This window comes from Mesoplodon mirus (genome assembly GCF_964341445.2).
Source record: "Mesoplodon mirus genome assembly, chromosome: 18".
In the NCBI taxonomy this organism is placed as follows: domain Eukaryota; kingdom Metazoa; phylum Chordata; class Mammalia; order Artiodactyla; family Ziphiidae; genus Mesoplodon; species Mesoplodon mirus.
Genome location: NC_138994.1, coordinates 64432973 through 64458255, shown reverse-complemented (window position 1 = coordinate 64458255; position 25283 = coordinate 64432973). Strand labels below are relative to the sequence as shown.

Sequence of the window (25283 nt, the reverse complement as noted above, 5' to 3'; positions counted from 1 at the left end):
AGTGGTTGAGAGTCCGCCTGCCGATGCAGGGGACGCGGGTTCGTGCCCCGGTCCGGGAAGATCCCACATGCCGCGGAGCGGCTGGGCCCGTGAGCCATGGCCGCTGAGCCTGCGCGTCCGGAGCCTGTGCTCCGCAACGGGAGAGGCCACAATGGTGAGAGGCCTGCGTACCGCAAAAAAATAAATAAATAAAAAATAATAAAAATTTAAAAAAGCTTTATTGAGGTATAATTGACACAGTAAAATGCATATATTTAAGTTGTACAATTTAAGTTTTGACATAGGCAAATACCCATGAAACTATCACCTTGATCAAGATAGTGAACATAAGCTAATCTTCCCCTAAGTCTCCTCTTGCCTCATTATAATCCCTCCCTGCAGCCCCTCCTGCCCACCCCCCCTTCCAGGGCAATACCTGAACTGCTTTCTGTCACTATAGATAGTTTGCATTTTCTAGAGTTTTACATAAATGCAATCATACACTATGTACTCTTTCATGTCTGGCTTTTTTCCGTCAGCATAATTATTTTGAGATTTATCTATGTTTTCATGTGCATCAATAGTTCCTTCCTTATACTGCTGAGCAGTTTTCCACTGTATGGCTACAGCAAAATTTGTTTATCTATTCACCCTGCTGATGGACACTTGGGTTGTTTCCTGTTTTTGCAAATAAACCTGCTCTAAGAAATGTTTAAAAAGAAAGAAAGAGCAGTGTAGTTTCTTCTGACAAGTTGGTCAAGGGCTTAGTCAAAGTTTGCAAGTCCTGCCATCTCTCTCTGACACCAGCTGGCATCCTGCGGTACAATTCTGCTGAGAACCCCTGGAGTCAGAGTCAGGCTCCACAGGCCAAAGGACACAGTCCCAGCAAAACTGCCCTCACTTCAGACCCCAGCCACACTTCAGGGGGTCCCCAGGCCACCCACACTTCTGACCAACTGGCTACACACACGTCCAGAAGGCTTAGTCTGGTCTGCTATAACAAAAATGCCCTAAACTGGGTGGCTTAAACAAAAACACTTATTTCTCACAGCTCTGAAGGCTGAAGTCCAAGAAGCAGGCGCTGGCAGATTCAGTGTCTGGTAAGGAACTGCTTCCTTGTTGATAGACAGCTGTCTTCTTGCCGTGTCCTCACACGACAGAAGGGGTGAGGGAGCTCTCTGGGGTCTCACCTATAAGGGCACTAACCCCATTCATGAGGGCGCCACCCTCTAATCTCCTCCAATACCACCACACTGGGGGTGAGGTTTCAACATATGAATTGGGCAGCAGCACCAACCTCTGGGCTATAGCACATGACCTCCCTCAGCTTCGGTGTAGGTGTTCCTCGAACTCACAGAGCTCAGGAACTCACTAGACTTATGATTGCAGTTTTATTGTAAAGGATACAGATCAAGACTGCCCAAATGAAGAGACATATGGAGTGAGGTCCAGAAGGGACACCAACCCAGAGCTCCTGTCCCTCTCCCTGTGGAATCGGGGCGTTCAGTGGAGCTGAAACCATGCACCTCAGATCGGGGCTTGAACCCACATGCCGGGACTCAAACCCGGCCAAAACCCACGGTCTTCCAACTGAGATCACACACCTGGTTTCAGGACTCAATGAAGCTCAGGTTCTTGATGTCTCTTCACAGAAAGAATTCAGTGAGAGACAAAGTGATAGGTAAGAAGTGGATTTATTTAGAGAGAAACACACCCCACAGACAGAGTGTGGGCCATCTCAGAAGCCGAGAGCAGCCCCAGGGTATGGGGTTCTCAGTTTTTATAGGGGTGGGTAATTTCATAGGCTAATGAGTGGGAGGAGTCGTCCAGCTATTTCAGGAAGGGGTGGGGATTTCCAGGAATTGGGCCACCACCCACTTTTTGATCCTTATGGGCGGCCTTGGAACTGTCATGGCGCCTGTGGCTGTGTCATTTGGCTTGCTGATGTGTTACAAAAAGCGTATACGGGGCTTCCCTGGTGGTGCAGTGGTTAAGAATCCGCCTGCCAATGCAGGGGACATGGGTTCGAGCCCTGGTCTGGGAAGATCCCACATGCCACGCAGCAACGAAGCCCGTGCGCCACAACTACTGAGCCTGAGCTCTAGAGCCCACGAGCCACAGCTACTGAGCCCACGTGCCACAACTATTGAAGCCCGTGCACCTAGAGCCCACGCTACACAAGAGAAGCCACTGCAATGCGAAGCCCACGCACCGCAACGAAGAGTAGCCCCTGCTCGCCGCAACTAGAGAAAGCCCGCGCACAGCAGCAAAGACCCAACGCAGCCAAAAATAAAAATAAATAAAATAAATACATTTAAAAAGAAGAAGAGTGTATACTGAGGCTCAAGGTCTAGTGGAAGTCGACTTGTCCTCCAGCTCGGACTCATTTGCTTCTCATCAGTTTGTGTCATGTCCTCAAGGGCTGTGTCCTCCTTTCAAAGGTTGTGCCCTGCCCCCTTCCCTCCTGTTTCAGATCTTCGGGGTGCCCAGCTTTTATCAGGCACGACTGATTGAATCACTGACCGCATATTTCAACTCGATTTCCAGCCCCTCTCCCCTCCCGGGGGTGAGGCTGGCTCAAGGAGACCAACCCTCTAATCTCACGCCTGGTCTCTCTGCCGACCAGCCCCGATCCTGGGTCATCTCACTTCTCAGCATAAATTCAGGTGTGATCCAAGGGGCTCATGAATAATAAGGACTCTCCTATTACTGGGGAAATTCCAAGGATTTAGTATCTCCCCACCAGGAACAAGAGACAACAGCCAGTCAAATTATTATTCAACCACCTCAAGTCCACACCAACCACAACTCCGACCTCTCTTCAAACAAGGATAAAAGCCGTGAACAGGGCCCACTGCTGGCTGGGTTTTGTTTCATTTTTTTAAACTTTTTATTATAGAAATTTTCAAACAGAGGCAACAACAGAAGGCGTAATACAATGAACCCTCCCACTTCCATCACTGTTTCCCTGATTACCCCATTGTGGTTTATTTACCTTTTCACTCATACCCCTCCCCTTCCTCCCCACCCCCATCCTGATGCAAAGCCCAGAAGGACATCTTATCTGGCTGAGATTTCTGCATCGAAAGCTTCCGGAGGGGCTGCCGCACCCATGACAGCCTCAAATGGGCTACAGTTCTGCTGACATCTCAGCCCCCAGGCATCTGGGTTGGGGGCAGCCAGAGGCCCTTGGACACCTCAGTTTGCGGACTCCAGCACGACAGGTAAGTAACACTTTCTACACACACTGCCATGTGTGAAACAATACCACACACAGCTTTATTGCATTCAAAGCTTCTAAGGCATGTCAGCCAGCCTTGGCTCTAGTATTTCTCGTGGGTTTCAGAAGATCTGTGTCTACAGCCCTCATTATCTCTGAAAGAATCAACTCTTAAAAACATAAGCTCAAGAATATAAGCTTAAATACTCCTAATTATTAAAATCAATACAGTGGGGCAGGATAAGGTAAGAAATAATGTATCAGTGTTAGTTATAGATCGCAGACCCATTTCAGAGTAATTATAACAGGAGAACCAATCAGCCAGCCCTTGAATAGTAACAAAAACTTGACCCTGACCTTTTGTTTATCACACCAGAGTGACTGAGACAGCCCCTGATACCTAGGTTGGGAGAGTGTTTTTATATCTGTGTATCTGGGAAGTTCTGACCCTTCCCTCAGGGTACCAGGGGCATCTAAGGAGGCACCTCCTCCATAATGGGATGTCAAGAGCCGTGAGTGGAGTCATCCAATACCTCCCCATCTGACTTACTTTGCAAAACGGGAAGTCAGATGAACACAAAATTTCCCCCAACTCTAGGACTCTAGTGTCGGGCACCGGCCCCGAAAGGCAAGGGAGGGGACGTAGAGTCTCACCAGTGGAAACAGAATGGTTCGGGATGCCCCTCGGTTCACGCAAAGAACCCACACAGGGCTCACCTCGGGCTACCTGCTTGCCTCTCATCAACAGAGGGGCTCATGCTTCCCTTTCCTGAGCTGGATGATGGATCATCAGCGAACAGCCCTCTTGGCTGCCCTCATCTCTGCAGAAGAGCCCAAGCAGGACCCATGGTTTAATCTTCGGCATTCTCCTCTAAACCCAGCTGTTTCCCGAGTATAAACTGGCTTCAAACAAGGCTTTTGTTTCAGGAGGTCAATGAAGATGCTTTGGACCATCTCCAAGAGCAGAGGAGAATCAACAAAGAACTTTTCTTCCCAGGAGCAAAGGAAGAAAACTTTTAAAAACCACATTTCAGCTATTGCAGGGGGATCTTCCCTGCAAAGATGATTTCTCTCCCAAGGAAGTGGAAGTGCTTGTTGGGAGGTGACACAGATGAACACATCTGTCAGAAATATCAAGTGCTCTGGGCCTGACTAGAGTGCCCTGGGGACCCAGCACAAGGCTCCAGAAGCGCTCACTTGTCAAACATCCATATGGAAAGGCCGGGGGTCCCTGTGTCTCCAGTGGTATTGTCCTTTTCATACCACAAGGAGCCTGACCTCAGCTCTCCTCTCGGCAAAGCCCAGAGCAGGACACATTTCTCTCACTTTAGGGATCAGGACTTACATCCTGACAATGTCAGGATATAAGGAGCTTGGGAAATCCCAACAATCCATTCACTCCCGCCCTGACTGGACTGGGGTTATTTTCACTGCACAGAAACACTGCAGGAAAAATAGGCCCTTGTGCTTAAGCCTGGCAGCTTCTTTCCTCCCTGGTCCTTAAGTCTTCCTGACCTTTTGCCCGGTCAATTCCTACATCTGGAATTGGCTCAAATGAGGAAGAAAGTAGAAAGGGCTACAGGGCCGGTGACAGGCCTCTAACTCACACAAGGACCAGTGCTGGGTTGAACAGGAATGTTGCTGTTTCCCATGGATCTGCCAGAAGGCCCTTCTGGCCATAGGTAGTCAGGCCAGCAGGTGACCTAGTATGGTCCCTGAGGCAGCCACACCTGGCCTGTCTGCCTGACAGCGGGCTTAGCTGAACGTTCAACTGTGCTGGCCACGGTGGTATCTCCACCAGCCAGTGCAGGATCTCACAATCCTGGGGAACAGAGGCTATCGCTGAGGAGAGTGATCAGTAAGAAGGCAAAAGATGGCTCTAATCAGAACAAAACCACCAACTGTGAACACAGTCAGGGTCCCTCTTGCCTGGTGAAGAGCCTTGCCCCAAAGCCTGGGCTAGGGGAAGAAAGCTCCGTAGTTGCAACCAAGGCGTCTCTGCTGAGATGCCTTTCATAATACATGAGAGTGGGAGGGGTTTCTAGCCACATGGGACCTGGGTCACCTTGACCCTGAATCACAAATCCAAAACAGGCTGATTCAGATTATGGTTTGAAACCTTAGACTGAAAAGGTTCCGGTTGGACTAAACATTTTAAAACCATGGATGGGGTGGTGAGGTCCAAGACAGAAAGGGAAACAGTGGAGGAAAAGGACGTACTTCTTTGGGAAACTCTGGTCTGGGTGGAGACCTGTTGTGCGCAGCTTCCCTCAAGCACAGAAAATAACCAGAAGTCTGAGCATTCACCCCAACTCCCACATGTAGGTAGTGGAGGATGAGTAATAATGAAATTCAATGACTTTGGAATTTTTTTAAAAATCTATAGAGTTAAGTAGCTCTGTAGAGAATCATCGAAACTCCAAGATTTGAAGGCTACTCCAGACAGCAGAGAGGCAGACACCAGAGGCTTAAGGAAGAACCCACAGTGGCTATAGATTATGTCCAAGAGCAGAGGGGCACTAATGACTTCACTCCCCAAAGCCCCACCCGGCCACCCGGCAGCCTGGAGATCTACCAGAACAAGGGGAGGGGGTCATCCTGCCTGATGGGCACCAGGAGGCAGAAAGGCTTCCTCACCCATAACGCGATCGCCCCATCCCTTTCCCTGGCCAAACCCGTCCCCTTATCCCATCTCCCTATCCTCCCACCCTCACCAGCTCCCCTCCCATCCTTTCAGCCCTTGGGGACTCTCAGGAACCTCCCCCAGAGCTCCACCCACAGCATTTTCACTAGAGTCCTGGGCACCGCACAGGCAGTCAGGCCAAGCGTCCACAGCCCGCCTACTTGGAGGAGCAGACGGAGAGCGTGGCACCTGTGGAGAACAGCCAGAAGGCCGGGTACAGAGCTTCAGCAAAGTCCACCTTGTACTTGTACAACGAGTGGACCTTGTCAGCCACGGCGAAGAAGATGACAAAGCCATGGTCGCAGTTGAGAAGCACGCCCACTCGCGAGGCCTTTGTGGAGGGCAGGGTTTTCTCCACGTTGTTGTGCCAGGCAGAGATCTTGGTATTGAACCACTCCACGCACCAAGAGGCACTGTTGCGGCCAAGCCGGCTCTCGGGGCCCTGCCGTTCCATGCTGCCATAGCAGATGCCCACCCCACAGAAGTTGTTCTTCAGCAGCTCCACCTCCCAGTAGTGGATCCCTTTCTTGTAGCAGTGCAGGCCCAACACCTGAGAGCAGTATGTGAACCTCTGGGGATGTGGTCGGTAGTTCTGGGGTGTGTCAGCCACAGAAGCTACGGTGTAGTTCTCAGACAGAGCCACCTTGTTGTGGGCAGTGTTGTAGTCCAGGATGACTTTAATAGTATCTAAGGGAGCATCAAGGAGTCAATTACAAGGAGCCCAAAGTGCCCTCACTTTCAATCCTTTCCCTAACTGGTCATATTTATTCATTTGTTTCACCCATCCACCCACCCATCCATCCATTCTGTCTAGCCAGGCAGACATTTGTCCATCTCTCTATCCATCAATCCAGCCATCTGTGCATCTATTAGTCACCCATCTCTCTGTCTATTCCTCCATCTAAAACCATTTATTGAGCCCCTGGCTTATGCCAGATCCTATGCAGGATGTATAGCCATGAACCAGACACGGTGCCTGGCCTCATGGAGTTCACACTCCCACAGGCAAGGCAAGCCCGTCAGTGATGACAACACTATGGGCCCTGCACTCTGCTAAAGGGCGGGCACACTGCTGGAGGGACACAGCCACGGGGCAACGGCTAAAGGGTGGGGAGAGCACAGGGGAACACTCCACAGGTGGGCTAGAATTGGAGATGAGCGACAGGAAGAGGAGGAGAACTAAACAGAGGACAGCAGAGGAGGGAGAAGGGCTGTGCTCGGCAGAGGGGACAGTGAAGGCAAACGTGGAGTCACGAGGACGGTGGACAGGTGCTGGGACCAGGGAAGGCTGGGCAGCTGGGAGCGCAGAGGCCACAGCAGGAGGAGAGGGACACATGGAGCCACAAGTAGAGAGCTAAGCGGTCTAGACTTTAATCGGTTGCAACGAGGAACCAATCACGGTCTGTAAGCACACCAATGACCTGAACGTGCTCCTTGGTTGGGACACGAGCATGGCCTCCCCGCCCCTCCTGCCACACTTCCAGCCAGGTCTGGCAAGTCCGAAGACAGAGCAGAGATGAGTGCTGTCCCCACCGTCCACCTCCTCCCCAAGACACACCCATCTCTGCCCCTCCGCTCACAGGGAACCCTGGACCAGTGGGAGATAGCAGGCAGAGGAGGACAAATCCCTAGCTTGGGAATTCGGGACTGGGGTCATCTGCCACTCCCTGGCTCGGGGGCTCAGGGAAGGATACTTTGCACTGGTTTTCCCCCAGGGCAAAATGAATGGCCTGGGAAAATGTCCTCTAAGATCCTAAGTCCCTAGAACTCACTTCCTGTATCACAGAGCACAGGGGGCTCCACAAATCGGGGGCGGTGGGGGGAGGTTCTCTGGCGCCGGCCCGAGAACCAGGCATCCACTGCTCCCCACCGAGCGTGCCGTGGCTGTGGGGAAAAGAGGGCCAGAGCGCACTTTGCAGAGAGAGGTTATGGCCACTGCGTGGAAGCGAGCACAAGTGGAGGATGCTCTGTGGGTGAAGCTACGGGCGGGTGGCCCCTAGGCTGGCCTGGAGGAAGGAACTCCCACCGCTTCCGGGCTGGAAGCCAGAGGGGAGCAAGTAAGGATGTGACAGAGTAGAGGACGGTGGGTCCTCCAGGGGAGAGGCTGACCAAGCTAGACAGAGGCAAGGGTGAGCAAGCGAGCAGCTACTCACACTCCAGGAGCTCAGGCCTGGACTTGGCTAGGAAGTTCTCCAGCACCTTGGCCTTGAGAGACACCAGGATCGGCGGGCCGGTGGGGACTTTGGCCTCAGCTGGATGAAGAACAGAGAGACGTTTTCAGAACAAACTCAGAGTGGGCAGCCCACTGCCCCTGGCCCACCAGAACTCACCCTCCTGGCCAGTTTGTTTGAGATCCACTAAACGTTCCGGGGCTCCGAAGGTGGGAAGCTTGCTGGCTGAGACAATGACTGGGGCTGAGGGAGGAGACGCATGAGTTGGGGACATGACAGAGTGACCTGATGGCCTATACTCCCTCCCACGCTGATTCTCAAGAGCTGCTTCCACAAACACACACCTGGACAGCCAGGTGACACAAATGAGTCCAGACAGGGCAACACTCATCCTATTGGTCTTACGCGTTTACACTTGCCACCTCCAAGCCCAGGCCCGGCTGCCAGCACGGGACACGGTCACAGAGCCCAGACCCCCAAACCCATGGCTCAGCTTTCCCTGCTGGCATTTAGTTCTACACTCAGGCACTCAAGAAACAAAAAGATGCAGAAATGCGTTAACTTACGAGGTTTCTTGGGTTTCTTTTCTTCTTCTGAAAAAGAAAAATTTCAGAATTAACATATTTTAAACACAATGACACTTTCAAAACACCGTAATAACAATCAATGCACTAATGTGACCCATACAAATGAATTAGGATGTTTTAACTTGAAAAATATAAGGGGCCAACAGGCATATTAATCTACGGTGATAGAAACCTGAGTCACGGTTTTGGTAGGGAGGCGGTATGAACGAATTTCCTGGAATAGTGGAAATCTTTATCCTGATGTGGGTAATGGTAACACAGATGTATGCATTTGTCAAAATTAATCGAACTCTACTTTTAAGATCTGGGCATTTTACTGTAGTATTAAATTATATCTCCACAAAAGAAAACATGCAAAAACAAACACAAAAAAAGACCCACCTAGGGAGCCAGCCCAAAAACTGTGCTTGCCAAGCAAGTATCACGATAGTCTTTAGTCTTTAGTCTTTATCACGAGTGTGTGCCTGTGGGAACTGAGTTTAGCTAAAACACCCATCCTCAAAGCGTGGTCCCCAAACCAGTAGCATCAGCGTCACCGGGGAAGCTGTAGGGATGCACATTCTCAGACCCACCCAGACCAGCTGAAACTGAGAGTCTGGGGGTGGGGCTCAGAAGTCTGTCTGTTACAGGCCCCCGGGATTGCGATGAGGGCTCAAGTCTGAGCAGGCTACATTTCAGGTTCCCTTTCTGCCACCTTCCCCACCACTGAAATGACAAGGCGGGTTTTGGATCTCGTTCCTGCCTGCCTGCAGGATCCGGTACATTCCGGACCAGCCCTTCCCTCTCCCCACCAGACCCTCCGTGGTCCCACATGCCCCGCTGGCTCCCCATTCCTCCCGCTTCAGAGCCGTATTTCTCAGGAGTCGTTCCCACTCTCCCCATCTCCCCCACTGCTCCTCTCCTGCCCACTGCCACTGGACCAGCATCTTGGCAGGACCCCGGGCTATGACCTTGGCCTCAGGCAAAGGGCCCCCTCCCCAGTCATCGCAATTCTTAGGAGCCTCATCCAGTGATGAGCCTGCCCTTTCCTTGCCTGTTTCCCCGCCTCAGCCCCCCCACAGCTCACTCGCGTGAAGAGCGGGGCTTATGAGGTGGGGCAGCGGGCAGGAGGCTTCCAGGGGCTGTGCCTTGAGAAGGCCACAGGTTTACAGCGCCTCCCTCTTCACACAAGGTGCCCCTCCACGTTTTCAGGCTGCGCTGATGGCTCCCTCCTCACCTGCCCCAGGCATCCCCGTCCCCGACCCCATTCCACTCAGGAACTGGTACCACACGTTTGTCTGCCAAAGACAACCACTAAACACTGACACCAAGCAAACAACAACAAACACCAGCCCGGAGTTCTCTCACCCCAGCCACCCAGTGGGGGGCAGCCCTCCTCCGTCCTCACTAACTTTTTGGCCCACAGTTCGGTGACATAGGCCTGTCCTTTAAAGAGCTTTCACCATCAGTGTCCCATGTGAACCTCACGCAATACTCCCATGAGGTGGACATCGTTATGGTCCAAATTTGATAGATGAGGAAATTGAGGACCATTCTTCACCCCAGCCCCACCTCAACAAGGGTGATTTCGCCCCCAAGGGGGAGCAAAACTTGATTCTTAGGAGGTGAGGGGGAGAGAAGGATGGAAAAAACGTGTTCTTTTTAGGTATAAAAGCACAGTGTATAAACAGATAGATCCTATGTGCGGTATTAAAATTTCATGGATGGGGGTGATTAGGAAAAACATTTCTAAAAGGGCCTGAGAGGTAAGAGCAAAGGAGGGCAACACGGAAAAAAGGCTGAAGAGCGAGCTCTGTGATGGCAGAAACACATCCCAACCCGAGGCTGAACGGCACTGGGCTATGGTGAGGCTCAGCCTCTGCTCAGGGGGTCACCCCAAACGCCAGAACTCAGGCATCATAAGTATTTCTCAAGACAAGCCAGCTTCGGTCATCTTGCTGTTCCAGGCAGTCAGAATATCCAGTGCTGATGGCCGGTCCTCCCCGCGCCCCAGCAGGGCTCCTGCACCAGTCCTGCCGCCACCTCCGCTCAGCGGGGTCAGGCAGCACTTGCCTCCAGGTGCGCCCGGGCCCCGCGGAGCCTGGGATGGGCTGTGCCCCACTGAAAGGAGCCGTGACGCCTGCCAGTGCCTCAGCCCGAGCACCGCCTGCCACAGTCGCTGCTGCCCCAGGGACAGAGGTGGGGTTACTTTACTTACTTGGGATCTTCTTCACAGGCCGTGGGGGTTTCGGCGTGTGCGGCAGGTCATGTCCTCCAAGGCCCCCTGTGCCAAAGAAGAAGAGGGTAGTCTATGCGGCTCTTCCGAACCAAGCCTAGGAGCCAGCCCCGCCGTCGGCAGGCGGGGAGAGGGCTTACAAAGTTGATTTCCGCTGACCTTCCCCATCCCATCATTTATAAGCACTAGAAACAGGATAACTGAAAGACAAATCTGGTGTGTTCCCTCTTTTCTCTGCCTTAAAATGCAGCCGGGGCGGAGTCTTTCCTCCACCGGCACCCAGCTCCATGACCTCTGAACCGTCTCTGAGCTTTGGTTTCTTCCGACGTATGACGGGGATGACTCCCCTCGCTCGTGGTGGTGAGATCAAGATGCCTGGCATGTCGTGGTAGCTCCTTTCCCTCTGGTTTCTCTCATCCCTCCGTCCCCAGACCAGTGATCACTGACACAGCAGGAAAACACATATGCAGGGCTAATTCATCAATGGCTCTCCCCTCTGTGCCAGGCGCTGGGGAGAGTGCTGGATGAAAACAGACCCAGCCCCTGCCCTCAGTGATCACAGTCTGGTGGGGGAGACACACGGAAATGGCAAGGAGGAGTAAAATGACAGGTGCGCAAAGGGCCCCAAGGGATGATAAGGACCCGGCAACCTGGGCTGAGGAGCAGGAGTGGCAACGGGGGAGGTTTGCTGAGAAATGTAATGTTTCAACTGATCTCTGAAGGGTGAGAGGGGTCACCTGGTGAAGATGGTGGAGTGTGAGCCCTCTAGGCAATGGGGGAGCATGTACAAAGGCCCTGTGGCAGGAAGCTTAACTTTTTTTTTTTTTAAGCTTAACATATTTGAAGAATTGTAGAGTGTAGAGCCATGTATGGGAGGAGGGGGTAACTTCAGGGCTAAAGAGACAGACGGGGCCTGACCAGGCAGGGGTTGACAGCCAGGGTCAAGAGTCTGGTCTGCAATCTAAAAGCAATGGAAAGTCTCTGAACAGGAGGCAGGGGAGAAGGTGCCAAGAAATCAGATTTGCATCCTGAAAAGTCCTCTCCAGCTGCAACAGGAGTGGATGCAGAGAGACTCGTTAGGAAGCTGCCACAGGTGATTGCAACGGAGAGCAGGTGAATGGTGGCTGGCAGTGAACTCAGCTGACTGAATCAGGAGATGTTTAAGAGGCAAAATCTGACAATGGGTTGGATGTAAGTGGAAGGGTAGGGGGTATCAAGGAGGAATTCCATGTTTCTCTGACCCCCAAACTAGCCACTTCCCTACCAAATAACACTGACAACCCAGAATCCATTCAACCCATCTGAGCCAACCTCAGGCTCAGACAAAAAAAAAAAAAGCCTATCTAGAAAGACCCTTCGTAACATCCAGCCCCAAAAAATATTTTAGGAAGGACAGCTACAATCTCAGGATGAGGCAAAAACTCCCCACTACCTCCCAGATGGAGGGCAGATGTTTTGTAACCCCCGAAACTCAAGCCCCAATGCTCTCCAGATCAAGATTTCTCTCCCACCCCAAAACACTGAGGGGACACATCCCATTTCAGGGGTCCCAGTGGAAAGCATAGGAGGTTGCTAATAGTTACCTGGGATGTTGAGCTCCTCAGGCTTCTTGTCCTGGGTCTGTCTGAAGTATTGCTTCAGCTCATTTTTGAGCTCAGAGGTGCCCTGACAGACACTCTTTATCAGCTCGTGATTCAGCTCCACCTTGGGGACGTAGACTGGCTTCGTTGTGATTCCTTGCAGTTTTGCTGCTTTCTGCAACAAGCCAGGGGGTTAGTTCAGGCAGCTCTGGTGAAGCCAGGGCCTGGGCTCAGGCCTCATGAACCCCAGAAGGAGCTTCCCTGTGCCCATGGGCACTAAGTCTAATCAGCCTCTCAAATTAAGAGCCAGAGGTCACTGGGGGTTAAAGTGCCACTTCAAGACACAGCGATCTGGAGCTGGAAGGACCCTCAGAGGTCGCTCACCTTACAAATGGGAAAACCGAAGTCAAAAATGACAAGTGTCGGGCTTCCCTGGTGGCGCAGTGGTTGGGAGTCCGCCTGCCGATGCAGGGGACATGGGTTCGTGCCCCGGTCTAGGAGGATCCCACGTGCCACGGAGCGGCTGGGCCTGTGGGCCATGGCCACTGAGCCTGCGCGTCCAGAGCCTGTGCTCCGCAACGGGAGGGGCCACAACAGTGACAGGCCCGGGTACCGCAAAAAAACAAACAAAAAAAATGACAAGTGTCTTGCCAGGACCTCTGCCAATTAGTGGCAGGGACAAAGCTGGGACCCAGATCTCCTGACCCCCACGGATAATGCTCTTTCCACCCCTCCAGCTGTGGCTGAAAAAGTACAGGAGACTCATCACCATCTCCATCCCGCAAGGACCAGCTCTGAACACATGTCCTGAAAATAGACAGGAATGACCAGAAGGCTGCAGGATTCAGCCACATATCCAACGAAAAAGAAGGAAGGATCTTACAGAAGGTCCCAAACTTGGAGACCAAATCATGTCCTACAGTATCAAGAGGACCAGATGTGGACTCAGAATCCTTCTGTAAGAGCTCAAGGCAGCTAGGTCAACAAACAGGAATGAGCACGTGAGATGAAACTTAATGCCATCCAGCCTAGGTGTGGCTAGAAGATCCTGAACAGAGAAGAGAAGATTGCCAGGCACTCCTGTCCCTCCTCAGGACCTGAACATGGAATCTGGGCCTTTGACGTGTCAAAGCAGCACGTCACCAAAGCAACGAGCCTCCCCAGAACATCTGCCACATGCCAGACACTCTGCTGTGCACTGGACATGCTAGGAGGATGAAGGGCCCCACCCGAAAAGAGCTGACAGCCTGTTTTTCTTCTTGGCCACGCTGTGCGGCATGTGGGATCTTAGTTCCCTGACCAGGGATTGAACCCACACCCCCTGCATTGGGAGCACGGAGTCTTAACCACTGGACCGCCCCCTCACAGCCTTTTAAATAGACATGAAAACAAGCACATCTAAAACAACGTTGTCGAGGGCAAGAGCAGAGGCGGGTGACATGCTCCGGATCACCAGCAATGGGAGAATAACGGGATCTGAGGAAGATGGGGGAACTGGGGTTGCCCTGGACAAAGGACGGGGTGTACGAGGCAGAGGCCGGCCACGGCATTCCCTCCCGATGCCCGGTGCATCGGAGGGGTGCCCTGTTGTGGTCAGAGGACGGGGCATGGGCAGGGGGTGGCTGGCAAAGGCAGGCTGGTCACCAAGGCCCTGCGGGAATGTGAAATCAGAAAGGGCGGGGAGTGGTGCCTGTGCTTTAGAGAGACACTTCCAGGGGCTGTGCAGGGGCGGGATGGAGGCAAGCGGTGGAGGCCTATGCAGCAGGCAGCATGCTAAGATGGCCCCCAAGACTCCCGCCTGCCCCGGGAACACATCCTATACATCCTCTCCTCCTGAGTATGAGCATGACACTGAGTATGAAAGGATATTACTCCATGGTTAGGTTACATGACATGGAAAAACTGAAGGAATACTGAGATGTCATTAAGATCCCAAATCTGTTGGTTTTGAGTTAATCAAAAAGATGATTCTCCCAGGTGGGCCTCACTGAATCAGGTAAAAGTCCTTAAAAAAGGAACTGGGCTTTCCTGGAGGGAGAAGTTCTCTGCTGGTTCTGAAGAAGCCGGCTGCCAACTCGAAAGAGGGCCACACAGCGAGGAAATCCCAGCAGCCTCTAGGAACTGCGGGTGGCCCCTGCTGACAGCCGGCAAGGACATGGGGACCCCAGTCCTGCACCACAGGGGACTGAATTCTGCCAACAAGAATGTGAGCTTGGAAGACAACCTTGAGCTCCAGAAGGAATGTAGCCTGGTGAGACCTCAGCCATGCCCTGAGCCACAGAAAGCGTGAGATAACAGATAGATGTTCTTCTAAGCCACTCAGTGTGTGGTAAGTTGTCATGAAATGTAGAAAACTAACACAGCATGTGTCTCAGGGATGCTTCCCATGACCTCATACAGCCTCAGCTCCTCGAGGGCCCCCGTGCACCACAGTCAACATCATGACGCTAGACAGAAAGCGTGTTCAACGTCCGCATCTGGACCCACCTCCAGGAACTCATACTCGTCCCCCTTGCTCAGGGCAAGTTCAATCTCCTCCTTCAGGGTCTGGATCTCATTCTTCTTCTTGAGGAGAATCTGATAAATGTTGTCAAACTTGCTGCTGACCCTCTTCTCCTCTTCCTTTATCTTTCGCGTGGAGTTGGCCTCTGAGGCATCAATGAGAGCCTTCATTTCCATGTATTCTTGTCTAAGCTGGTCCATCTTCATGTGTGCAGCCTCCTGAGAAGCCAAAACAAGAGGGCATCCATCAGACTGGCAAAAAAAGCTAAGCCTGAGACATGGAGCGCCAGGAACTCCTACCTATACTTCATGGGAATACAAACAGACGCAACCACTTTGGAGAGCAAGATCTGGCGTATTTGAAGGCGCTCATACCCTTTGACCCAACAACTCAGTCTAGGAATATACTCTAGAGAAAATCTGGGGACTTCCCTAGTGGCGCAGTGGATAAGACTCCGTGCTCCCAATGCAGGGGGCCTGCGTTCAATCCCTGGTCAGGGAACTAGATCCCACATGCATGCTGGAACTCAGAGTTCTCATGCCACCACTAAGGAGCCCGTGAACCGCAAGTAAGGAGCCCACGTGCCGCAACTAAGGAGCTGGCGAGCCACAATTAAGGAGTCCTGGAGCCGCAACTAAGGAGCCCACCTGCCGCCACTAAGACCCCATGCAACCGAGTAAATAAAGAAAGAAAAAAATCTCAGAACCTGCCCAAGAGATACACAAGAATGCTCTAAGCAGCACTGTTTGAATTAGCAAAACCCTGGCAACAACCTGAATGTCTATCAACAGAAGACGGAAAATTATTCACAGGATGGAATATTAAACAGTAATAAGGGAAAAACAACTTGTAGAAGAAGACGTACAGTATGATGCTCCTTACATAAAGGTTAGAAACAAACAGAATGGTAGTATTTATTGCCAAAGGAATACATACATACATACATATCGAAAGTATAAAGAAACACATGGGAATGGATTAATTCAGGATAGTGGTTACTTCTGGAAGAGAGGAAGGAGAATATAAAAAGGGAGAAGCAAAGCAGGGGCTTCATCTTCCATGGCGATATTTTACTTCTTAAGCTGGAAAGCAGTTCATGAGTAATTTTTTTAAAGGGTATGAAGCTGCTCTAGAACATTTCCTCTAGACCTGCACTATCCAATACCATAGCTACTTGCTACGTGTAGCTACAGCGCATTTGAACTATGGCTAGTCCACGTTAAGATGTGGTATACGTGTAAAATAAAAGGGATGTGAAATACCTCATTAGTACTGTATACTGGTTAAAATAATATTTTGGATATACTGAGTTAAATAAAATACATTATTAAAATTAATTTCATGTGTTGTTCAAATTAGAGTTATATACAGTCTAAGGCTCACTTTGTATTTCTAGTAGACAGCGCTGCTCTAGAAGCTGCAGTTTCACTTTACATGTTGGGAAACCTCAATGGCTCAGAATCAAACGTGACAAACGGAAACACACTTAAGAGGGACAGGAAGACTGGAATTCAATTATTTCTTTTTCTTTCTTTTTTGGCCACACTGCGCGGCATATGGGATCTTAGTTCCCCGACTGGGGATTGAACCCGTGCCCCCTGCAGTGGAAGCACGGAGTCTTAACCACTGGACCACCAGGGAAGTCCCGGGAATTCAATTATTTCTTTAACCAACACTTTACCCTGCCACCTCCAGTGTGACTACCAATGTCGCTGAGTATTCATCCTCCTTCTGCTCCGGTCAGGAAGAAAACACCCCTGGAGTTTAGACCGGCACGTGGCTGCCCAGCCACAGACTACATTTCCCAGCATCCCCTGCAGCTGGGCTTGGTCATGTGACTAAGCTGCTCGCAACAGGAGCAAAAGTGATCATGGCAACACTCTCCTTCCCTGTCCCCCCTTCTCACAGGCTAGAGAAAAGATGTAATGGTGACCCAGCTGCAACCAAAGAGATGAGGAAGGGCAATAAAAAGGAAAGATCCTGAACTCTGAAGGATCACATGGAGCACAGCCATCCCAGTAGCCTGGGTTCTTCACCTGAACCGTCACAGGAAGCAAAATAAACGGCTCTCTTATTTAAACCTCTGATTTTGAGGGGTACCTCTGTTACAGCAGTGTAGCCTGCCCCCCAGCTGATACAGGTATTTTCATGTGCATCCTTTCATTTAAGCCTCATAACTCACCTCTGGAAAGAAGTTGTGACTGCTTCAAAACTAAGGCTCAGAGATCTGCCAACACAGGCTAGTATTCTAGCCCAGATTTCATCTAATTAAGCCACAGCTGTGGCAATAAAACTGAATGCTGCAGCTCCAGACCAGGATGCTTAAAAATCAAATCTTCTTTCAATATAAAAGCATTGTAACCTTATAAAAACTGTAAAGAAAACTAGAGGGAAAAAAATATCCCTAATTCTACCACTCCAACGCTTGCATTACTATTCCTTGACTATACTTCCTTCCAGTCTTTTTTCCTATACTTCCTGTAATGGGTTGAAAGGCAGCCCCCCCAAAAGATATGTCCACGTTTCAGAACTTACTTAGAAAATGAGTCTTTCCGGATGTAATTAGGGTAGGAATCTTGAGATGAGATCATCCTGGATTACCCAGGTGAACTCTAAATCCAACAGCAAGTGTCCTTATTAGAGACAAAAGAGGAGAAGACGGAGGAGGCCATGTGAAGATAGGGGCAGAGACTGGAGTGATGCAGCCACGAGCCAAGGAATGCCTGAGCCACGAGAGGCTGCAAGAGGCAAGGAAGGGTTCTTCCCCAGAACCTTCGGAAAGAGTGTGGCCCTGTCGACACTTTGAATTTGGACTTCTGGCCTCCAGAACTGTGGGAGACCACACTTCTGTTGTAAGCCAAGTCTGCAGTACCTTGTTACAGTCACCCTAGAAACAAATACACTTTTTAAAAATAAATAGATGCAACTTTTATTTCCTGTTTTTCTCCCCGTTAAATCATAACCACTTTTTTTTTTTTTTTCGGTACGCGGGCCTCTCACTGTTGTGGCCTCTCCCCTTGCGGAGCACAGGCTCCGGACGCACAGGCCCAGCAGCCATGGCTCACGGGCCCAGCCGCTCCACGGCGTGTGGGATCCTCCCGGACCGGGGCACGAACCCGTGTCCCCTGCATCGGCAGGCGGACTCTCAACCACTGCGCCACCAGGGAAGCCCTATAACCACTTTTTATATTACTATATTTTAACCCTAATTTTTAATGGTTGGGCTTGTAGGTAGGCTTTGAGTCTGTGAAGGATCTCTCTGGGCACATAGCTTTTTGCATGTTCTGCAAGGTTGAAGTTGAATTCTGACACTGTGAGTGAACCTGACACAAGCCTTGTCCTCCCCAGAGGCGAAGGGAGGCTCCAGGGCCAGGCTGGTGGCAGGGAGCCCTGTCACTCACCCGCACGTCCTGCTGCCTGGCTCTCACGTCCTCCAGTGCTTTCGACGCCCCGTTGATCTGACTGTACGTGACAGTCAGTTTATGCCTCAACTTGTTCTGCAGAGAAAACAAACCGAGTGAGAAAACACCCCATCCAGCCCCTCACCAGCACCCAACACCAGCGATTGCCCTCAAGTCTATCCCACAGGTGTTTCCACCACCCCAAGTCTCACCTGCTTGTAGCTTTTTTTTTTATTAAGTTTTTTTTTTGATGTGGACCATTTTGAAAGTCTTTATTGAATTTGTTACAATATTGCTTCTGTTTTATGTTTTGGTTTTTTGGCCACGAGGCATGTGGGATCTTAGCTCCCTGACCGGGGATCAAACCCACACCCTCTGTACTGAAAGGTGAAGTCTTAACCACTGGACCGCCAGGGAAGTCCCTGCTTGTAGCTTTTTTTTTTATTAAGTTTTTTTTTTTTTGATGTGGACCATTTTGAAAGTCTTTATTGAATTTGTTACAATACTGCTTCTGTTTTATGTTTTGGTTTTTTGGCCCTGAGGCATGTGGGATCTTAGCTCCCTGACCGGGGATCAAACCCACACCCTCTGTACTGAAAGGTGAAGTCTTAACCACTGGACCGCCAGGGAAGCCCCTGCTTGTAGCTTTCTGAAGCATTCTCATATTTACTGCCCCCTTTCATCCTTTCAGGGGAACTGGATAGTAAAGAAGTTACAGGGATAGGATTTGGAGCCAGACAGACCAGACTCAATACCCAGCTCTCCAACTGTCTCTCACTTGTTTCTCTGGCCATGAAATAGATATCAACGCAACTGTTCCCACCCCACGGGGCTAGTAGGAGAATTAACTGAAGCAGTGTAAGTCCTCAGCATAGTGCCTGGATCCTAGGACAAATGGCCTTAGTAAATTTCAGCTTGGATTATTACGAGCTTCTTCACTGGCACCCATTTTATAGATGATGAAACTGAGGCAAAGAGGACAGTAAGGTGGTCAAGCTCACACAGACAGAACGAGCTGGGGCAGCTGCTTCAGAAAGTGGCAGATGGGGTTGTTCAAACCAAGCCTCCCACTGCAAACAACCAGAAAAGAAGACAAAATATTGGGGGAGGGGGATCTACTAAAAACCAATGGGGAGCTAAGAAAGCAGGGGAGGATTATGTAATTAAGATCCAGAAGAAGGAAACCCGGAGAGATAAGCCTGGCATCGGGGGTTGTTCTCCCAGAACCATCTGCCAGTTCCGGAAGACAGCTGGGAGGGCCTCTGTCAGCCTCGGAGAGGCAGGTGGACAAAAATCAGAGTCTAAGGCTCACTTGATAAGCCCCACAGGCCGGGACCTCCAAGGGCTAAACCCTAGGAATAGGGACGAACCAGCAGTAAACCAGCCATCGACAGTTCAGTCCCTGAAACTGAACTAAGGTGATTCAGAACGGCTAGGCCCCTAGCCTTCAGATACAAAGGTAAATCATGCACAGTGGAAGCTAATATCACCCAAGGCCTCTTCGTATTGCCATACATTTTCATAATCAATATCCAATTTCACCCCACTCGGGGGCATAGAAATGGGTGAGAAAATCACCACCACCACCATAATGGTAGCTAGTGTTTATCGTGTACTTACTCCAAGCCAGGCATTGTTCCAGTGCTTTCCATGTATTAACTATGTAAAGCGAAAGACAACACTAGGAGGTAGAGGGTTATCCCCCCTTTACAGATGAGGTCACTGAAGCACAGTAATTAAGTGGCTTTGCCCTAGGTCACATCGCTATTAACTACTGTTACAAGATCCTGGTGTTACAATTACAGACTTGTGTCCAAACTGAGCGCACAGGCAAACTCTAGAAAAAAAGGTACGTCCCCTAACTAGCTGGCTCAACAATACTCTGGCCCTCCCTTCCTCTTCCCTGCCTCTCCAACTCCACCAGTGACCTTGACTCTGGATTTGAACAACCCAGAGAGAGTCACATGTAAAGGCTGGAAGCAGAGACCAAGGCCACACTAACTCAACCCCAAAAGCCCAAGTCATTGATAGTGTTTCAGATGGGACCTCTGTGACAATGCCCTTTGACCTGGTCTCTTAACAGTGGCCAAGATGAACTGCGGGCCAAAGGCAGAAGGCCAGGCCCAGGCAGATCTGGCCTCACAGGTCTCAGGGCTGGAAGAGACCTCAGAATACCTGGGGGCTGCCAAATGTTTCACCTCCGAGACTCACTCTTAGTAGTACACCCCTGAACCCTATATTTTGAAAGATTTTACCCACCATTAATCAAATGCATAGAACAGTCCCCTGACAGTCGAGAGGGGCCCACAGGGCTATAGATGACGAAAGGAAAGCCACCCAAGGACTTTGACAGCAGCGACAATCCCCTCATCAAGGGTAGAGAACTTTTCTAAGTTCTGAGGATCCCTTCACAGACTGGGGACTTGGGTCCTCCACGTAGGAGGCACCAGAGTCCTGAGTCCGCCCCACACCAGTGACCGAGCCAAGCTGGGCTGGCTGTGTCACCACTACTGACCAGCAGCAGGGCTGGAAAAGGAGACAGCTTAAAGGACTCAGCAAGCCAGGACAACGAGGGGTAGGGGGGAGATGGCAGGAAAGCCTTGCTAAAAGGATTAAAAAGCCAGGTGTGTGTGGCATACAAGTAATCTGGGCACAGACTCCAGCTCCGGGCCCTGGAGGCTGAGAGGGAGCTGGGGCTCCAGACCAGGCGGAAATGGGTCCTTCTGCTTCTACTTGCCTTCAGCCTCCTGGATAAGAACTTCTAGAAGGGTCTTTCGAGAGGAGCCAGGCTGCTCTAGTCCTCAGAACCATGCATCCTGAGGCAAAGAAGATCTGGGCAGCCTAACACCCTCCATGCAGCAAACGCTCCTCAGGGAATTTCTGAGTAACAGAAATGATAGTGGCACTTCTATGGAGCATTAGCGAACTGTCAAACGCCATTTATGGAACACCTCATTTAATCCTCCCCAAAACCTCCTGAGATAGGTACTATTATTGCGCCCTTTTTTGGAGTTCCTAGCTAGGAAGCAGAGCCAGAATTCAAACCCAGAGCTCAACATCCAGCTCCGGTCAGAGCCCGTGTCAACCAGCCTGACCCTGGGGCCTGCCTTGAGGCACTTCCCACACAGTTCATCCCTCCGGAGCCTCCTGGTCACCCTTGGAGGTGGGGAGGGAATGCTATGAATCCCATTTTATGGATGAAGATGAGGTTCCGAGAACTCAGTGACTTGCCCTGAACTACAGCGGATGCGGGGCACAGCAGGGCTCCAGCCTCCGCAGGCCAGGCAGGTTCTTTCCTGCAACAGGTAGCGACCCAGGTAGGCTGGGCCTGAGATGGTGGTACCTCCAAAGTCAACGGTCAGGCACTGCCTGAGGTCTGACTTCTGGGACTCAGGGAGGAAGTACACAGAAACCCAGCTCAGACTGGAGAAGCAGACCAGGCCAGGGAGGAGCCGTGCCCGGACGGGAGCAAAGCCTTCACCCTGGCCCTGGCGCCACTGCAAGCCTCCCACAGGCCTCATGTCTCCTTTGATGACACAAGGACAGCCCTTGTTCTCCCCGACAGCACTGCGAGAGTGAAAGGAAATCAGGCTTCACTCTGGAGCTCAGACTGATACAATAAAAGGTAGTTAGACTGCACCTTTTCAGCCTCTGCCTCGAGTCCACAGGGGGAAATTATGATCCCCAAACCACTGAAATCATCACAGTCCCAGAAGGCCCCTTAGGAATGAATCCACCCAGTCCCACCTCCTCACTTTACTGATGAGGACCAGTCCTGTGCTTTAAAGTGGCACAGGAACTATATAGGGCGCTACGGCGCAGGAGTTTGGCTGTGCATCCTATCCAGGGATTCCTGGCACTCTGCCCACCCTCCCACCCATAACTGTCCTCCCTGGTCACTGGAAGTCTCTGGCTCACCAAAGGCTTTTTCTCACATGACCTCAGGAATGTCCTATGCTCTGAACTCTGCGGACTTGGCTTTGAGGCTGGTCCATAGGGAGAAATGGCAAATGTGGAGTCAGACCAGCTGGGGGCCCAGTGCTCACTTGGCCACTTGGGATAACTTCTCGGAACCTCCACTTCCTCAGCTGTAAATAACTAATTATACCCACCTCCTGGGTGCTACCAGGATTTATTGAGAGAACAGAGGTAACCTCTAGCGCTCATATCTGATGTTCAAAACCCTGTACTAAACGTGTCAGACAAGGGCTAGGCTTAAGGCAAGCAACGTCCCTCGGCTTAATGGGTGAGAGAGGTGGGGGCAGAGAAGGTGGACCAGGAATGATCCAGAAGGGCTGTATGTTCTCCCAGCCCTTCTACCTGGACCCTGGGGATGCCCCTGCCCTGATCTCAGGCCCAGCAAGGCCCATCCCCCGCACCCAGGTGATCCAGGTAGGCCAAGACGCCCACACTGGTGCCCTCTGCACAACCCAGCAGGCCCAGGCTGCCCCTCTGGGCCCTTGTCCGCCAACGCCTACCTCCAGGTCAGTGCTGGCCTGACTCAGGGGCGCAGGCGAGCAGGTCTTGTGCTCCACCACGCAGATATGGCAGATGCACTCGCCGTGCTCAGGGCAGAAGAAGTCCCGCAGCCGGTTGTGCTGCGGGCACTTGCGGCGCATCAGGTCACGGATGGGCGGCTGCAGCGGGTGGTCCCGGAAGGCGGGGCTGTCGAGATGCGGTCGCAGGTGCTCCTGGCAGAAGGAGGCCATGCACACCAGGCACGTCTTGACGGCGGCCGCCTGCAGGCAGTGGTCGCAAGACACCTGGCCGGCCGCGTTGGGGGCGGCGGCCCGGGTGGGCGGCGTCCAGTCGTCGGGGATCTCGGGACGGGCCTGCTCGGCCTGCAGGAACTGCTCCACCACCGCACACAACACCGTGTTCTTGTGCAGCTGTGGCCGCGTCTGGAAGCCGGTGCGGCACTGCGGGCATAGGTACGGCGGGCCCTGGACGGCCCACGTCTGGTCCAGGCACGACCCGCAGAAGTTGTGGCCGCAGGGCGTGGTGACCGGCCCCTTGAAGGGCTCCAGGCAGATGGAGCACGACAGCTCCTCGGCCAGGGGGCACAGCTCCGCCATGGCGCTCCTGGGGGAACCCGACGGGACGCGCTGGACCCGCTGCCGCGTCTGCTGCACTACCGCCCGGAGGCCGCCAAGGAAACGAAACTGAGCGGCGGGAGGGGCGGTCCCCGGGCCTTTCGGGAAGTCACGTGGGGCAGGCGGGGAGCGTGGTGGGTGGGGCGGGCCGCGCGGGGCCCCCGGGGTTGTGACGTGCGAGTTGCGACGTTCGTACCCCGGTGGTTTCCGGGGGTTGGGTGCGGGGCGCTGGGCTCGGGGTTTCAGAAGAGCCTCTCGACCACCAGGGGGTTCTTGCGGCCACCCTGCGGATGAGAAAACTGACGCCTCGCGTGGTGAACCCCGGATCCCGGGAGTGAGGGGACTACTGCACAGAAGCCCCTGCAGCAGGTACCTTCCTTCGGAGAACTCACCCGGACAGGAGTTGTCCGCACCGCCCCCGCGAGCAAGCTGTCTTATCAGGACAGGGTCTTAAAAAAAATAACTGCAGGAACAGTAAACGACTGACTGCCTTTTTTTTTTTTTTTTTTTTTAATCCTTCCTTTCTCTTCCCTGGTCCTGGGCGCTGGCGTATCGGCTTACAGTCTCTGCAGGCTGGAGCCCATGGTCACACACCCACACGCTCAGGCTTAAACTTGGTGATTTCTTTCCATGCCGCCGATATAACATGCTTTTTTATTTTATTTTATTTTATTTTCCATTTCTACTTTACTGGAGTTCGGATTCATCCCAGTTTAACAAAGTTTTCCTCTCACACACATACATACACACTTGCCCGTGCACACGCACACACAAATATAATTTTGAAACATTTTTCTCACAATTGTTTATTTAGCTTTATTTCCTTTCGTTTATTTTTAGCTTTGTTTCCCTCCCTGCTCTGGCCTGGGTGCCGGTAAAGTGGGTGTACAATAAGGGAGACGTGTTCAAGAGAGGGGATGGGGAGCAAAGAGAAAGACAGTGTTTGGGGAGGAGTAAAGCTGGCGTTTGCTTTGGGGATAGGGTGGGCAGCAAAAAGGAGGACAAGGTCGATGCTAATAGTGATCGCTACCACTTATGGGGCACCATTGCTTCTCTTTCATATTGCGTTGTTATTTGCATGAGAAGAAGGAAGACGGAAGAATGAGGAGGGTAGGAAATTAAGATTTATGTATTTATCTATTTAGTACCTCATTTAATTCTCCCACTAAATCTTTGAGGTATAGTTATCTGATGGTACAAATGAGAAAACTGAGACTTAGAGAAACTAAATAACTTGCCTAAGGTAGTGGTTATTGGCATCCAGACTATCTGATTCCAGAAGCAAAGCATTTGCTACTATAAAATGCTGCCCCGCCCCCATGGGGAGCAGTTTCCAGGAAATGAACACTATGAAATCCCCTCTGACCTAGCTCTTGTGTGCGAGGTGACCTGACTCATGCCAGAAGGCTTGTAGAACTCTCCTTCCAGGCAGAGAAGTTTTAAGAGGCTGGTTAGCCAGTGAAGAACACTAAGAGGGGCATACTTTATGTTTATCAAATTCTGTGCAGTAGATATTTACTAAGACCGACCTAAATACATTCCACTGTGGTTAGAGAATATACTTTGTATTATTTCAATCCTTTAAATTTATTGAGACCCAAATGTGGTCTGTCTTCTTATTGGTTACTATTTGCACGTTGTCTCTTTTTCTATCCTTTTACTTTCAACCGATTTGTGTCTTTGAAACTAAAGTGTGGTTCTTGTGGACAGCATGTAGTCAGATCATGTTTTTTGTGCATTCTGCCAGTCTCTGCCTTTTAATTGGAGCATCTAATCCATTTACATTAAATTACTAAGAAGTAGGATTTACATCTGCCATTCACTACCTATTTTTATGTTATATCTTTTTTG

General features: G+C 51.4%; 1 protein-coding gene across 1 annotated transcript; it reads right to left on the bottom strand.

The window, feature by feature from the left end:
- TRIM25 (tripartite motif containing 25) lies at window positions 1-23499 on the bottom strand. The gene is made up of 9 exons (XM_082604575.1): window positions 22818-23499; window positions 18340-18435; window positions 14923-15156; window positions 12439-12610; window positions 10838-10903; window positions 8620-8646; window positions 8213-8296; window positions 8036-8134; window positions 1-6569 (listed from the first exon to the last, which is right to left on the bottom strand). The coding sequence occupies exons 1-9, from the start codon at window positions 23412-23414 to the stop codon at window positions 6040-6042; spliced, it is 1905 nt and encodes a 634-aa protein (XP_082460701.1). The 5' UTR covers window positions 23415-23499; the 3' UTR covers window positions 1-6039.
- Window positions 23500-25283: the final 1784 nt, after the last annotated feature.

Bases quoted from the DNA above. Each gene is read 5' to 3' on its own strand.
- TRIM25 (XM_082604575.1), bottom strand. From the start codon at position 23,414: ATGGCGGAGCTGTGCCCCCTGGCCGAGGAGCTGTCGTGCTCCATCTGC. The intron at 15,157-18,339 runs GTGAGTGACAGG...TTGGCTTCTCAG, and splicing joins CCAGGCAGCAGGACGTGCGG to GAGGCTGCACACATGAAGAT. The intron at 10,904-12,438 runs GTAACTATTAGC...TCTTTGGCACAG, and splicing joins TGAGGAGCTCAACATCCCAG to GGGGCCTTGGAGGACATGAC.